General features: G+C 38.3%; 2 protein-coding genes and 1 long non-coding RNA gene across 3 annotated transcripts; 1 reads left to right on the top strand and 2 right to left on the bottom strand.

The window, feature by feature from the left end:
- Nucleotides 1-3,366: 3,366 nt before the first annotated feature.
- Nucleotides 3,367-6,412, bottom strand: LOC127964133 (uncharacterized). Its single transcript, XM_052564291.1, has 7 exons — nucleotides 5,551-6,412; nucleotides 5,218-5,427; nucleotides 4,653-4,889; nucleotides 4,324-4,379; nucleotides 4,056-4,214; nucleotides 3,517-3,785; nucleotides 3,367-3,472 (listed from the first exon to the last, which is right to left on the bottom strand). The coding sequence occupies exons 1-7, from the start codon at nucleotides 6,269-6,271 to the stop codon at nucleotides 3,367-3,369; spliced, it is 1,758 nt and encodes a 585-aa protein (XP_052420251.1). The 5' UTR covers nucleotides 6,272-6,412.
- Nucleotides 6,413-6,889: 477 nt separating this feature from the next.
- LOC127964132 (uncharacterized) lies at nucleotides 6,890-8,575 on the bottom strand. The gene is made up of 5 exons (XM_052564290.1): nucleotides 8,429-8,575; nucleotides 7,981-8,046; nucleotides 7,796-7,873; nucleotides 7,479-7,673; nucleotides 6,890-7,391 (listed from the first exon to the last, which is right to left on the bottom strand). The coding sequence occupies exons 1-5, from the start codon at nucleotides 8,573-8,575 to the stop codon at nucleotides 6,918-6,920; spliced, it is 960 nt and encodes a 319-aa protein (XP_052420250.1). The 3' UTR covers nucleotides 6,890-6,917.
- Nucleotides 8,576-12,267: 3,692 nt separating this feature from the next.
- On the top strand, nucleotides 12,268-13,861 carry LOC127963108 (uncharacterized). The gene is made up of 3 exons (XR_008154734.1): nucleotides 12,268-12,533; nucleotides 13,183-13,248; nucleotides 13,814-13,861. It is a non-coding gene; the product is annotated as an uncharacterized LOC127963108 (long non-coding RNA).
- Nucleotides 13,862-15,944: the final 2,083 nt, after the last annotated feature.

Raw genomic sequence — 15,944 nt, 5'->3', positions numbered from 1 at the left:
TGGAACTTCTAAATAGCAGAAACAAACAATCATTTCTGTAGTCTTTTCATTGCATGATTTACAACTGAGTCTGAAATGATCAATTGCTAATTCTAAATTAAAATATGATATAATCTTATAATGTCTGTTCATTTAAATAAAAAAAGAGATAATCCTATAGTTTACAGTTTAAGTATTACAGAATATCAGACACTTTGATCTTCTGAGACATACAAAAAACACAGTAATACAGACATCTCACTGAGAGAAAATGTGAGAAAACACATCTCATTTACATTTATTCATTTAGCTGACGCTTTTATCCAAAGCGACTTACAATTGCTATATATGTCAGAGGTCGCACGCCTCTAAGTGTTAACTGGGGTTCTTCGGTCATTTATGACCCGAAATTTTTTTTTTAAAAAATGTTAAAAATCGTAGCTTCATCGGAATGGTCCGAAACTTGGTGACTTTTTTGGTACTTGGTATATGAACACCCAAGAAAATTGGGGACAGGATTTTAAAAGTCTAAGAGGTCGTAAAAAAAATAGTCACACTCAGGGTCTTCGGGTCAAAAATGACCCGAAATAGGAAATGAATGGGAAATTTGCAAAAATATGAAAATACTGAGTTTTTTTGTGTGTACAATCTACAAATCAGCCACGATGCAGAAAAAAAGCATACAACAGTGAAGGGGTGAATCTCTAAAACATCAAGAGTGCAAAACAGACAAAAAAATTCACACACACACACACTTATACACACAAAACACACACAAATGAAAGTGTATCATTGCAAAAGCTAATTTTGGGAAATGTGTGAAATAAAAGAAATTATTCATCAATGTAAGAAATAAAGTGCACAGCAATAAAAGCATGAGGCTGTAAGCCATCAAGGTTGCAAAATAGACACACTCACTCACACACACACACACACACACACACACATAGGGAAATATGAGACTGGTGAAACTGTAACAGAGATATGTGAGAATATGTGAAATAAAATCAATGAATCAAATAAAGGGGAGACATTGGATCCAAAATGCAAAAGTCACACACCATGTCTCTCTCTTGAACACACACACACACACAAACACACACACACAAGCACGTGTGCACGCACGCACGCACACACGCACAAACAGAGTAAGGTCAAAGGATGGAATTCTTCCCTAGTAACCTCCAGGCCTATTCGAGCGACCCAGGCCCAGCGTGACACTTTTTTTATTTTTCTATTTTCCATTTACATGTACTGTTTGAAAATGATTATACGTTTGCTGTTATTTTTGTTTTTTGTTCATAATTGCTGTTGGCAATTTTGAAGAGTTACTGTTCATTGAATTGCAAAAAATAATTTTAATGGAAATGTTTATAATAAAAGGTAAATAAAAATATGTTATGATTTAAATAATGTAATTTTTTTTATTAAGTTAGAATTAAAACAATGGGTAACAAAATGCTTTCCATTTGTTCTCTTTCTAGTGCAATGTTCAGGTTTGACTGTATTATAAAGTAAAACTGGCACTTGAAATTACCATTTAAATCAACCAAACAAAAAAAAAAAAAAAAACTTGACAAAAATAGTCTTTGAGAATCTGTGATTATATATTAAAATCCACAACCTGAAATAAATAGGCGAATATGTGCAAAAATCACTAGAATTCACAAGCCTTTCTACAGAGAGCTGTAAATTCTCTATAGTGGTAAAAATGTGCTATTGCATGATAAAAATGCTTAATTTGTCCACCAGATGGCACCAATCTAATTTCAAAAATTGTTTTCTATAGGCCTTGGCTGTACTTTAAAATAAAATACAGCATTAATAAAAATAAAAATAAAAATACATATATATATAAATTTTCTATTATATTCAATGGGAAAAAATGGATCATAATTATTGCATAAAAATTCATTATTATCATAAAATTCTCTCAAAACACCAAAAAAGAAAGAAAAAATATTATTGAACAAAAATACATTTGATTGATTTTACTGAAAAAAAGTATACCTGAATCCCGCCCTCTGGGTCATTTTTGACCCGAAGGTCCTGAGTGTGACTCATAAATGAAGAACCCCAGAGGGTTTAAGTGTCTTGCTCAGGGACACATTGGTGTCTCACAGTGGATTCGAACCTGGGTCTCCCACACCACAGACGTGTGTCTTATCCACTCCGCCAAAGCTGGAAGCTGGGGAACAATTGTCTGTATAAGAAGGGGGGGAAGAGGGGAGAGGGAGGAAGAGAAGCGCGAGAAATTCAGGAAATCGAAGGTTCGAATCCACGCTGTCACATAAAGTTATGCGTGTATTTGTTAAAAATCGTAAATCGATTGTTTCGTGTCCAAGTTTGATTTTAAAAGTAATGTATTTGAATTTAATTATTGTTTCGTTTCTAAGATTGATTTTGACAGTAATGTTTTTGATTTAATGATTCTTTCGTTTCTAAGATTGATTTTTATTTTATCCTCATTATCATTATCATTAGTCCAAGTGCATTTATTAAGGCAATCATTTCCTGTGGCAGTAGGGACAAAATAACCTCCTTATTACGGCATTCACACTTTATTGTATCATATTACTTACTGCAAAGCTACACGTGACAATGAATTTAACTGTAAACTGAATGTCATTACATTCAATAAAACAAATAAATACAACACACCAGTCAAAGAGAAATATATTTATTAACTATATACATATTTAAAAAAATGTAGGAAAAGTACTAAATTCAATATAAAATTAAGAATTTTAAGTGCACACGCTATATAAAATAAGTACAAAAAAATATATAAATATATACATCAAAATCTACACATTTTGGTATTTTACTTTATACTGCTTCCTCTACACATAAACCTTTCTATAATAATAATAATAATAATAGTTTAACTTTATTTAATATGTATATATATTTCCATATGTATTATAGTGTATTCACATACATACCCACATGTTTATAATAATAATAATAATAATAATAATAATAATAATACAAGATAAAAAAAGTGCACAGTATAACTCTTTAACATTAAATATGGCTGGAAGATAAAAAACAGAACAGATCCAACCAAGAGAACAAAATGAATGTATCACACATAAATAAATGAGTTATCTTCTCATAATCTGTAACCACTGCTCCTTCGTAATTGTTTCTTTATTAGGGCAATATATTTTGCCTTTGTACTGGCTATGGCCAGTTTCTTGAGTATGAAATTGGCCACACTTTCTGCACGAATTTGCTTTTACAGTGCAATTGTACGATCGTTTGGTTGGAGTGGCTGTATCATTTGCAGGTGGCTCAGAGGAAATTGCTCCAGGGTTAATGGTGGAAAATGGGGCTGGGCAGGGCACCAGAAACATCTGAGAAACAACAGGGGCAGTGGGTGTGTCAGGAACCAAAGGGTGTGGTGCTGTCGGCCTGGGACAAATTGTCCTTAGCTGGCTGGACGTGGCTGAACGCTGAGGGTGTACGGCTGATGGCCAGATTGAAGTTGCTGTGGCAGATGTACAGATAGCTGAGGGCGCAATCTTTCTAAACTTTGTCTTTGCCTGTCCAGCTGTGTCTGGTGGCATCTGGTAGGTATGCAACTGGTGGCTATATTGTGGAGGCACAACAGGCTGTACTCGTGCTGGAGGCAAAACATCCAAAGCCACTGGACGTGCCTCTGGAAGGTCCAGCCCTTGCAACAGCAAGGAGACCTCCTGACCCTTTAAACGGTTATTGTGCCATGTCGTAAGGGTCCTCTGATTTACCTCAACTAGCTGAAGGGTTGTGTCACTCATCACCGTTCCATTGCTCAGGATTAGCTGCCGAATTTTTCTGTAATCACGAAGAATGAGATCCCATCTAGACAGAGATTCTGTCCGCTGTTTCTTGGGGCTTCGGTGGATGTTACATAACCTTATGAAAATCATTTCAACAAGGCGACAGCAATTAGGCCACTGTGCTGGAGAGCCGCTAGAACCCAAAACACACCTTTTTGTGCTGTCGACACCAGGAGTGAAGACAGCTTTCTTTTTTGGGGACCTAAAACGTCCTGTAAGTAGCCTGTCTTGATGACGAGCAGCATACACCACCCTGTCTTTATCAAATTTGTCCAGGTTCTGCCACAGACCCACAATGGTCGCAACTTGTTGGTTGGTAAGTGTGAGGCTTGTCTGTGTGCGCAGCTCCACCAGACACTCTGCCAATGCATCCACCCGGTCCATTCCAGGAATGCAGTGTTCGTCAACAGCCTGGAAATATATAACTGTTGGTTAGGTATTTACATGCTGTTAAGTAAGTTTACTGCTTAATGGCAGATAACTAAATGAGTGACAATTCGTATAGAAAAGGAAATTTTACCATTGCTGAGGGCACTGGTGTATCTAAAGGATCCTGGACACTGGGCACTGGTGCAGCTGAAGGACCCCGGACTCTGAACAATGGTGGAGCCTGGACACTGAGCAGTGGTGCAGCTACACTGGGCAGTGGTGCAGCTGAAGGAGCCCGGACTCTGAGCAGTGGTGGAGTCTGGACACTGGGCAGTGGTGGAGTCTGGACACTGGGCAGTGGTGGAGCCTGGACACTGGGCAGTGGTGGAGTCTGGACACTGGGCAGTGGTGGAGTCTGGACACTGGGCAGTGGTGGAATTTTGACACTGGGCACTGGTGCAGCTGTAGGAGCCTGGACACTGGGAACTGGTGCAGCTGGTAGAACTGGTGGACCTGAAAGGACTAAGTCATCTGATGCCACAAGATTTGCCACTGTGGCTTCCTCTCCAAAGAAATCAATGAAACCCTCATCCTTTTCCACTTGCTCCTCCACATCTATCTCCTCCAGCAATTGAGAAGTCCTATCAGAGGTAGGGCACATGTCCTCCAGGGGCTGACTATTCTGCCTCAACAAGTACTGTACTCCAATGAGCTCCCCTGAGGAAATATTTGTAACAGGAAACATTTTTAATGGAAATTATGCAGAAAGGTTTATTTAGAAATGCAGTAAATATTTTGTTGTCCACTTCTGTATGAACAATATATATCTAATTCAGAGGGTATCATAAAAAGACAGGATTACTCTATATTCTACTATGTATTTTATTTTCTGCCCTGAAACCTAGAACACAGAATAATGTATAAATATTCTGGTAGTATAATTTTTCTCTGATATGTCAAAATTACATTATTATTGTCCAAAAGCACTTGTAATTTTACCCAAAACATGCTACATCATGAGCTGCATTTATCAAAATATTTTTACCTGTGTATACTGCAGGTGGAGTGAAGCTAGGGACCAATTTCCTGCCATACAACTTATTGTAGTTCTCATTGACAGAGTAAACCAGCTCCCCTGTGTAAGAGCGCAGAGTTGAACCTCCATCTGCAACAGCAGCTTCAGCCCGGTCCTGATTCCAGCGTAATAAACCTTCCAGGAGATAAATCTGGAAGTTCAGGCTGTTTGCGCTGTTCCCTAGAAAAAGAAATAGAAAGCCAAATATTGCTTTGAGAAAATGCAAAACATAAAATTTAATCTGCAAATATCTTGATAAACAGGAATTAGTGGCAAAATGTGGTATATTCTGACATGACAAACCTGGAATAAATCTGCTTAGGTGGCAGTGAAATGATTCCAGGGATGTGGAGCCTCTGGCACAACGATAGGTTTTTAGAACCACCCCACCCTTGCTTGTAGTTCCAGTTTCAGTATAGAGCGGCACATTTGGAGGGTCTTGGATACAGGTGATGTGCCGCCTCTGGACATTCCAGATGTGCTGCATTCTCACACTGTCAAGTAGAGGAACACCAAGAGCATCATTCCCCTTGCCACCCATGAGCTCTCTGATGAGCATATCAAGGAGGCGGAAAGTGGTTTCTTCTCCCCGTGTTCTCCTCCTGCAGTGCTGGAGCAGCTCAGCTTTAGTTAAATGATGGTCCAGTTCTTCCTCCGACAGAGTAGGCCAGCCCTGTTGGATGAGTTGCTCCCTTTTGGCCTGTCTCAGCAGAGTGAGATCCCCTGCATCCCACTCAAAAATACAGGATGACAGCCTTGCCATAAAAGTAGGGTACAACTGGTGGGCGTCAGTGGTGCACCCTACTGCCAGACGTCGCATAAAATGCCAAATGTCTAGGCGGACGATGACATCTGGCCAGCCGCTGAACCGCCTCTTCAATTTAGTCTCTCCCACTTTCTTGCAACAATCACAGTCCACATAAATGATAGTGGGAGGATCAACACCAGCACTCCGGTATCGCTCCATGAGCCCTGCAGCCATGAGGTCTAACCCAGCCCCTTCATTCGCAGTCAGGACACTCATCAGCACCTGACCTATCTCATTGCCCACTGAGGTAAGCCACTGTGCTGTGCCTTTCGCAGGCCCGCTCAACTTCTTGGTGATCTGAAAGAAACAATAAGCATAGCAAATAATACAACATGCATCCAAATCAGTTACACTGAAAAAAATAAAGCTCTCTTGGTCTAACAATACATTATAGATAAGGGTACAGTCAATTAAGCAGCTTATCTGACCTTCTTAGTTGAATCCATTTTTAAGATTGATCCATACGTGGATATTATGCTGGCCTTTATGTGATCGAGCCTGTTGAGAATGTCCTGACTATATACAGTGAGGAGCCATTTGTAGCTGGGTACTGAAGCAAGTGGTGGTGGCTCCTGGAAGTGCAGCGGATGCAGGCCACGATTATCAAAAAAGGCCACACACTCTGATGTGTACCGAAGCGCACGTTTCAACCACTCCTCACTGTGGTTCTCTCTCAGCTGGCCGATGATCCTCACTGGGCCATTCCCCATGCCCCTCTCATGCAGCAAGCGAAGAACCCGAATGTCACAGGCATACCTTGGAAAAAAGTATTCATTTAAGTATCTTATTATAAGGTATCTAATTATTGTAGGAAATATTTATCAGAAAGGGTAGCACATAAGTGAAAATGACTGCAAAATAATTACTTGCGTGTGAGGATGACCCTGAATTCAGATCGATGGGCCAGGTCCAACTGCTGCAGCACAGCATGACTCCAGGACAGATAGCTGGTTCTACACCTGGTGCAGATCAGGGTCTCTGTCACCAGGTTGTAGTATCTGTCAATGTCTAACACCTGTCGTACCCTCCTGTGCAGTCCACCACCACACAGCTGTTGCCTGGCACAGGCAGGGTTAGTACACTGGAGCCGCACCTTCCACAGCTTATATGGCATCCAGAGCAAGAGACGCTGTAAAAAAAACCTATCAGGTGTTGGAGCTTGGTGGTACAACAGGGCTGGTGGTGGGGGGTGATACCACAACTGTAGGTTTTCACGCAGCTCCAGCTTTCCCTTTGCACCAACCCTAAAAAGTGCTTCTGACACCCACTTCTGGTCTTGCTGTGGCATTGTCTGTGGCCACAGAAGGGGGAGATCTTCTGGCTGAGATGAGACCTGCTGATATTATAAAAAACACTGGTTTAAATAAAAGCTAAGAGAGCATTAAATGATGAAGACATGTATATATTTTGAATGAGATCTTACTGGGCTCCTCACAACAGTATTCTCAGAAACAGTTGATGGCGTTGCTGTTTTTTTGATGCGTTGTGAACTCTGAGGTGGAGGAAGGAAGAAGGAAGAGGAGGACTGGATGACGGGCTGATGAGGTTTGGGGGATGGAGGAGGATGAGGATCAGAGGGTGGACATGAAACTGTAGCTGAACTGGAGTGCTCTAACATCTGTGGAGTCAAACATTATGAATAATTTATTAAGGGGATTGCCATGTTTTTAATACATTAAAATTACATAGTGATAAAGTCATGATGACATTATAAAAGTCTTGATGTCTTTTAATATTAACCTGAGAGGTTTTCCTCTGGGTGCTCAAATTAGGTTTTGCTGCTGCCACATGTGAGCCTCCAAACCTTGACTTTTCAAACTAAAAAGATTTGTCATGGTTAGTGATAACAAAACCCTAACACTATAGTTAAAGGTTGAGATGTTTCAGTATCTGCAGTGATGCATGCAATAGTGTGGTCTGCTTACCATTGACAATGTCAGTTTAGGTCTCTTTGCAGGACATGACACATCACTGACAGAGTGTGGATGAACCTGTGACACATGCATAAAGTACAAAACAGTCTTCCTAATGTGATTTTAGATATAAAGACACATTGATGTTGCAAACACATCTATCTATATATGCAACTTGAACCAGGCTAATTGAAGTTACCTTGTGAAAGCCACAAATACATGTCTGAGCTTCCTTCAGAAGAGTGGTCTGTCCCCTCATTTGCAGAGGGCACTTTTCTATCTGTGAACATGAATTATACCTCTGACACTGGATCTCAAAACAGCTATAAGTCATCATAATTATATCAATATAACATTGTATTTACATGTAATTACTTAACCATACACATAAATAAAAATACCACAATGTATTGTCAAAAAAGTTTGTTAGTTTGCCCATGAATCTAGCTGCATAACTTACCTTCTGATACATCTCATGCCATCTTTTTTGTCGGGGAGAAGGTCTATTCCCCTGCGTAGATGGCCAAACTCCTGTTTGGGCAAAACTCTCCAGACGCGCAAGCCATTCAGCATTACTCATGCCTTTGTGAGACTTAGCTGAAGCCATGTTGTTGCCTGAAACACTACATAACACGTTACACTAACTGCCATTGTAGCCTGTAGCATTTACCCTCCTGTTGTGTTCATTTCATGATAGCTAGTTGTGTTTCTGGTCCAGAACGACCGCCATATTATAGCAGATTATAAATTCATTATAATACACATATTATCTTACATATAACATGTTGTGATTTATTTATTTATTATTTAATGCCATGTCAGCAGCAGGGGCTATATTCATGCCAAGAGGAAACATTTCAATTGCACAATTCAGTCATATATATAATGTCAAAACAATTATATAACATTTATATATATATATATATATATATAAATAAATATATATATATATATATATATATATATATATATATATATATATATATATATATATATGTTTGTATGTATGTGTGTATGTTTGTACAAATATAAAAAAATACATATAATAAGATTATAACAAGAATAAAAGTATAAGAACAATTACATAGAGTCTTAACAAGTTGTGATAGATCTTTCTATTATGGCTGTATGTCTCAATGACCTAGGCTCATACAACACGTTTATGAGTATAAATAAATAAATAAATATATAGCATTATGGATTAATTTGACTAAAACAAATACTCAGATTAAACATATTGTGGTCTTTCAACTGTGTCCATGTGATAAGGGCATGAACCTGAATGTATAAACTTATCCATTCACTTCTTTTGACTGGTCATAACATATGTACAAACATATAACATACGTGTAAAAGTTAAACAAAACATTAACATTTTCCAATTTTATTTTGTGTGTTCAAATGCCGCATTTGGAAAAAGCTGTGGAACCTTATGACAATTAAATAAAAAGCATTTTTTTTTTTCATTGAGAAGACTTCGGTTAAATTCGACATATTTACAGTTACGTTAGCTCCGGTCGTAATAGAGGTCGGGATCGTTGCGTCACGTCGCAATGCATTGTGGGAGTCGCGGTACAGAAGTAGATGTACTGTATAGTAGGCATTAGGTAACGTTGGTCATTTGGTCATTAATTTTGATTATTTTTTGGAAAATGGTTCAGTATTGCTGTATTGTGAACTGCTGTAATCGGTTTCATGATCGACAGGGCAAACGCCTCGTGAATCATATTAGTTTTCAACATTTTCCTACTTGGAAAAAAAACACAAGGTGTCTGAAATCACCAAGAGGCGTCAGATGGCTTGGGTCGCCGCTGTACAGAGGGAAACCATCACCTTCGATAATATTATAATACATAGTTATGGTGAGACATGTTGTGTATGGTCTCTCTCTCTCTCTCTCACATACACACACACAAACTCAGACACAAACACATTACGCTTTCTCTAGTTTTTGGCCAGTAAGGGACTCAGTTTAGTGTCTGTATTTTTTGTTTAAACATTTTCTTGTGACCCAATCCTGAACTTAATTTGCTTTTTGATATTTTTGTGCTGACTGTATTTAACAAATTTGAACAACTTGTTTAAAAAAAATAAATAAATAAAACTGGAACGAACTTCAAAATAGGAAGTTAAGCGTCTTGTTTTGGTGAATGGTGGGTTGTGTCTGAGGTGAATGTTCGTCAATATTATACCGGATTAAAGAACTACCGGAGGAAAACAGTGGATTTTTGCAAGTATGATAGGTGAGTAATTACTCCTGAAGTGTAACAAACCCGCATAGACAAGCTTCATAGCTCGCAGAATCTGATAAGTGTGTGTGTGTGTGTCACCACTGATGCTTGGTTAATGTTAACATTTCCTTAGTGAGAAAGATTGTTTTCTCCACGTTTAATTTGCAGATCCATTTGTGATCTGCAGGTGAGCCTCCAGTGACTTTTTAAAAAGTGAAAGTGACATTTTTAAATTGATCGGAGGTGTAAGCGCTCACTCCACAGACCCGGTAGGAGAAATTATCAGGGAAACTGAGGCTTGGTAAACTTTCATGTGTTCATAGGGATCGATTCCGCCTACAACCTCTTTTTTTTTTTAAGTAGCGTTGTTTGGCTTCATTATTAAGTTTGTCCGTATAGGTATAGGCAACTTTTTTTGTCACGTTCTATAACTTTTTCTGGAGACTGGCTATTATCTTATTACAAACCTGCTTTGCGATGCCTCTAAAATGGCCGCCGTTACCCACAATGCACCATTCCATGACGTCTACGCCCGAGCTCTAATAGATAGTATTTACACATCAGTGACAGTTGACGTTACGTAGTATCAAGCGGTAATCATAGGCTAATTTACATGGCCAATCTTGCTATTCCTAAAGAACAAAAATCCTAAACCATTTCATTCATATCAAGATATAAATAACATACATTAGCGGAATGTAAATAATTTAACGTTACCTGAGCGGAGATTACATGCAATTGGCGAGGACGTGCGTGATTGGTGTATGAGAAATAGACCTTGCCATTTCATTGGACGCGGAAAAATAGAGATCGCAACGTGATTGATTTATAAAAGATAGAAGTCGTAACGTGATTGGTTTTCAAAAGATAGAGGTCATAACGTGATTGGTTTTTAAAAGATAGAAGTCGGCATACTATTGGATTAATTTTACAGACTTGTGGTTGTCAGGTAGCGCCAACACCACCATCTCACATATGCACTAGTGATGGGATTTATGGCTCTTTGAGGGGATCCGGATCTTCGCGATCCGTTCCTTTCAAAGAGCCGTTCAAAAGAATGGCTCTTTTGGCTCTTTTTAAATATTTAGTCAGTTTTAAGAAGCCAGCTTGGGAGCATCTCAGTTTATCCTGGAAATAATCACTGGGAGGTATTATGAGGTGAGATTTGTAGTCAAATAATTAAAGCTCAGATATCACACACCAATATCTGAGTTTGAATTATTCTGAAATATTGATTATTACCTCATTTCTCATGTGTCGACTATATTCCATAGGGTTGCACAAATCCCTCTGCTTAGACAGTGACATCATTATTTTGATTTACCTTTAGTACAAAGTGTGTGTGTGTGTGTGTAAAACTACGTTGACTTATGTTATTCATACAATACCTACTCACAAATAAACATAAAAAACAAAGCCGGCTGCAATGAATTTCTGTGCAAAACAGCTTTTACTACAAACACTTCCACACAAGAACATTGTTATCACACAAGAACATTTTGATAGAAAACTAATTTTTTTTTTAAGTATATAAAATTAGAATAAATAAAATGGAAATGTCTACATACTACATACTATTACTACTGTAAACTTTGCAAATAGGACATCAGCCCCTTCAAGTCAATGAACAATAACAAAGTGGGCTGCAATGAATGTCTGTGGAAAACAGCTTTTAGTGAAACATTTCTATACAAGTACAGTATCACAAAAGAACATTTTTAATGATTTTAAAATAAGTTTTAAATGAACACAAAATGCAATGTAAATGCATGCACAACTAATAACTAATATCATCACGCTATAAAGGGTTGGCCTGCGCTGGGTGCGCCCCTCCCCCTATAACTGTTCTGTCTCCTGGAGGAGCTCATTTGTATGAACACGCATAGGAAAAAAGAACGATAGAAAGAACGGCTCCTCTCCAGTCGCGACTCGGCTCCCATCGTTCATGTTTATGAGCCGTTCAAAAGAATCGGTTCGTTCGCGAACGTCACAACTCTAATATGCACTGGTTCCTCTTCATCCCCTCAGGGCTCAGTCAGTCATGCAAACTTCACAAATCTATTGTTTCACTCTAAAAACGGCTGGGTTATTTTTTAACCCAAAATGCTGGGTTGAGTCTGTTGGGTCATTTTGTTGGGTTATTTAATTTCTTTTTAAACACTTTTGGGTAGTTTCAATTTACCAGGTGTTGGGTTAAACCTGCTGGGTTGCGTCGCTGGGTTGTTTCAGGCCAGCGCTGGGTTATTTAACGCGCCTTGAAGATGTTTAAATCGCTCCCCAACTGTCACTTTGGAAGAACAACGGGGCAAAGCCACGGCTTTCAACTGTTTTAAGGTAAGTTTATTTAATGTTTTCAATAATAATTATTTTAAATTGGCAGAATTATAACTTTTTTTTGCAGCAACAATACTGTTAAACGTCTACAGGCCAACATTATTTACGTTAAATGATGAACTGTTTAACGTTACCTCAAACGGCCAACCTATGTTACGCGACTCGCATAATCGTGTTAAGGTATCTGAGACGACAGATTAATAAAGTTTTATTAAGTTTCAGACAGTGACTGATGGCTGAAATATGCGAATACCTGTGAAAATAGAGGAAAAAGTAGTTTCTGACACTGAAAAGCGAATTTGATATTTAAGTGAGTCAAATGAGTTCAAAAAGTGAATAACGTTACGACTTTCTGCTCTAATGTAAACGCATGCAGTTGTCCATATCGACATTTAAATCATACAAATTACGTACAATATAGTCGGACCGCAGGTCTAAAAGAACCGACGACCCAGTTCAAGTAAACCGGTTCAGTAATTCTCGAACAAAGTGATTCCCGGAAAAGAATCGACGTCTCAGGGCATTTCAAAGTGCGCGAACGCACAGCGAGTGACGCTGGCCGCGTTAGTGAAGTGATTTGATGCTTTTGTGGTTTATAAAGTTTATAAAGTATGTGGTTATAATTCAAAATGTGTTTTTTTCCTGTCAGAAAAGCGCATGGATACATTTGTGAGAGAAAAACTCGTTGAGTGCAGTCTTATTGAGGCGTCTAACGGTAAGTTCGTGTTTATTATACATTTTACATAATTGTTTGTCTGTGATAATCAACTAACGTTAACCCTCACGTAACTTAAACGCACATATATTTTTATTTCGTGCTATAGTTAAAGCTGCACCAGAATGTACCTAATTTATGAGCGTAAACATCATATATTAATTTTCCAGATCGTGTTTTTGACTTGTCCTTATCACTTTGGTACATCTATAAGTTTTTATATATGGACTGTTTTACCTACGTGACTTGTCATAGAAATGTCTGTGTGCGCGCATGCAGTGTGATCTCATCTGTGCCAGTGACTGTGTGTGTTTGATATAGCCAGCATATTAACATAAAACTGTGATTTATAATGACTGGAACATCCCATTGATTAGACAGTTTGAAAGCACACCTTTCAGCCAATCACTAGAGCATATTCTGCTTCTGTAGACCAACTCATAGGTGAATTTAACTCATAATCATGATGGGTCAATTTCATGATTAACTTCACACAGTTAATTGAACTGAATCACTGTTATTAAACAATTTGTATTTTTTCTTTTTTTTAAACTTTATTTTAAAGGTTGGAACAAACATGGAATTCCTTAACTGAGCAGAGTCCACAAAACCACATACAATTGTCGTGGCGATTTAAAAATGACAGCAGATCTCTCAGGTATTGATCATTATCAATGGACAGGTAAGGATATTCTGCACTATTTTCAAAAGGAATTGCAAATTGTATATTTAATTGTATTTTTCCACATGTGGACATATACATTGTGAAATAGTCCAAACTCAATTGAAAAGCATTTGTATTTCAGATGCCTTACACAGAAAGCTGTCAATTTGTGTCAAGGGTGGGACTATACTATGGGGCGTGTTTGTATTGGGAGATATTTTGTAGTTTTTACCCCAAATCTCTCACTGTTTGCACTCTGATGCACGTCAGCAAACAACATTGCAGTTCTACTCTTATTTACCTAGCTGCATCTTACCCTATATTTTATACCTCAGGTGAAAAGCATTTGGTTAATGGTGAATATTGACCAATAGTACCATGTGGCTCTAACGGTTAGCAGGGGATAGTAGCTGCATTTGGGGTAAAAATGACAGAATTATTTATTGTGTGAGGTGCCAAGAATATAGGGAGATTCGGGTTGCACTGTCTGTTCTTTATCACACATCTCTCGGAGCGGCAGCTGCCTTTAGTAGTGCCTTAACCTCCATTGTTCAAAGCATTTGGCACAGTTGTCTTTGAGTGACGTCACCTCCCAATACAAACACTCTCCATAGTAGGGTCCCACCTCTGACAAAAATTGACAGTTTTCAATGTGAGGCATTGGAAATTCAGATGCTAAAGATTCCATTTGAGTTTTGGCAGGTAACATGTGCGACACAGTGAAAAAACAGGCATGGTAATTCATAAAACCTCATGTACTTGTTCTTATGTTGCATCTATGCTAACATTAGTCTGTTTCTCTCTTATTCCAAGGTCACCGTAGCCACCCGTATCCAGTACGTATCCAGACCAGATGGAGATCATCATCTAGAAAGGACCTCTACATCCCTGAAAGACAGCGGAGACCAGGACAACTAGAGCCCCAGATACAGATCCCCTGTAAAGACCTTGTCTCAGAGGACCACCAGGACAAGACCACAGGAAACAGATGATTCTTCTGCACAATCTGACTTTGCTGCAGCCTGGAATTGAACTACTGGTTTTCGTCTGGTCAGAGGAGAACTGGCCCTCCAACTGAGCCTGGTTTCTCCCAAGGTTTTTTTCTCCATTCTGTCACCGATGGAGTTTCGGTTCCTTGGTTTTCCTAAGTTGGGGACCATTAAGATCAAGCGATATCATCGACTTGATTGCACAGAGGAACGATACATCACTGAATCAATGACGAATTGACTTTAACTGAAAACTGAGTGTTTACTTTTGTCCCTTTGCATTATTACACACTATTTCCCTATTTAATACTGTAAAGCTGCTATGATGCAGTATTTGATCAATATGACAGGCTTATTACTCATAATACATGGAAAATACAGCTACAAACTGACTTTGTTTTTCCATTTGAAATTTGGCAGTCACTGTGCATTCATGAAAACTGAAACCGTAATTTTTGTTCAGTGTTTTTGAAACAGTGTTTTTGTTCAAGATTTGCAATTGTGTTAGTATTGTCACAATTTGTCACATGTGGAAAACGCAATTGAAAATATGATTAGCAATTCCTTTTGAAAATTGTCCTTCCATAGACAGGCTCTATAGCAGACTACACTGCTCTCAGGTGTAGATCTTTGCTTCAGAGCTTAAGTGTTTGACAATAGTTCACCCAAAAATGAAAATTGTCACTAATTATTCACCCTGGTCTGAAAGCTCTCGAATATCAACGAAAATATCTTAACTTTTGTTCTGAAGATGAACGAAGGGCTTACGGGTTTGTAACGACATGAAGTTGAGTAATAAATGACAGAATTTTCATTTTTGGGTGAACTATATGTTGAACTACCCTAAGCAGTGCACATCTACCTACGTAGGAGTCTTTATATACTTGATATAAATTTAAGGACATCTTTAAATGATTTTACATTTAAATTTAAAGAATGTTAATTGTCAATGTCATTTCACTGTGTATTTAAATAGCTAAAAATCTCAAAATGTAATAGTTAAACAGCTAGACACAGGTCATTCAGAAATAATTTTCTTATTT

Source organism: Carassius gibelio, chromosome B8 (assembly GCF_023724105.1).
Source record: "Carassius gibelio isolate Cgi1373 ecotype wild population from Czech Republic chromosome B8, carGib1.2-hapl.c, whole genome shotgun sequence".
NCBI lineage: Eukaryota > Metazoa > Chordata > Actinopteri > Cypriniformes > Cyprinidae > Carassius > Carassius gibelio.
The sequence above is the reverse complement of the archived record's forward strand: the minus strand, read 5'-3'. Positions and strand labels throughout refer to the sequence as shown.

Excerpts from the sequence above, each read along its gene's own strand:
- LOC127964133 (XM_052564291.1), bottom strand. The coding sequence starts at position 6,271 with ATGAGTGTCCTGACTGCGAATGAAGGGGCTGGGTTAGACCTCATGGCT. Across the intron at positions 5,428-5,550 it reads CCTAAGCAGATTTATTCCAG|GGAACAGCGCAAACAGCCTG; the intron begins GTTTGTCATGTC and ends TTCTTTTTCTAG. Across the intron at positions 3,473-3,516 it reads GCTGGACAGGCAAAGACAAA|CAACTTCAATCTGGCCATCA; the intron begins GTTTAGAAAGAT and ends CATCTGCCACAG.
- LOC127964132 (XM_052564290.1), bottom strand. The coding sequence starts at position 8,575 with ATGGCTTCAGCTAAGTCTCACAAAGGCATGAGTAATGCTGAATGGCTT. Across the intron at positions 7,674-7,795 it reads CCCAGAGGAAAACCTCTCAG|ATGTTAGAGCACTCCAGTTC; the intron begins GTTAATATTAAA and ends TTGACTCCACAG. Across the intron at positions 7,392-7,478 it reads ATACTGTTGTGAGGAGCCCA|CAGGTCTCATCTCAGCCAGA; the intron begins GTAAGATCTCAT and ends TTATAATATCAG.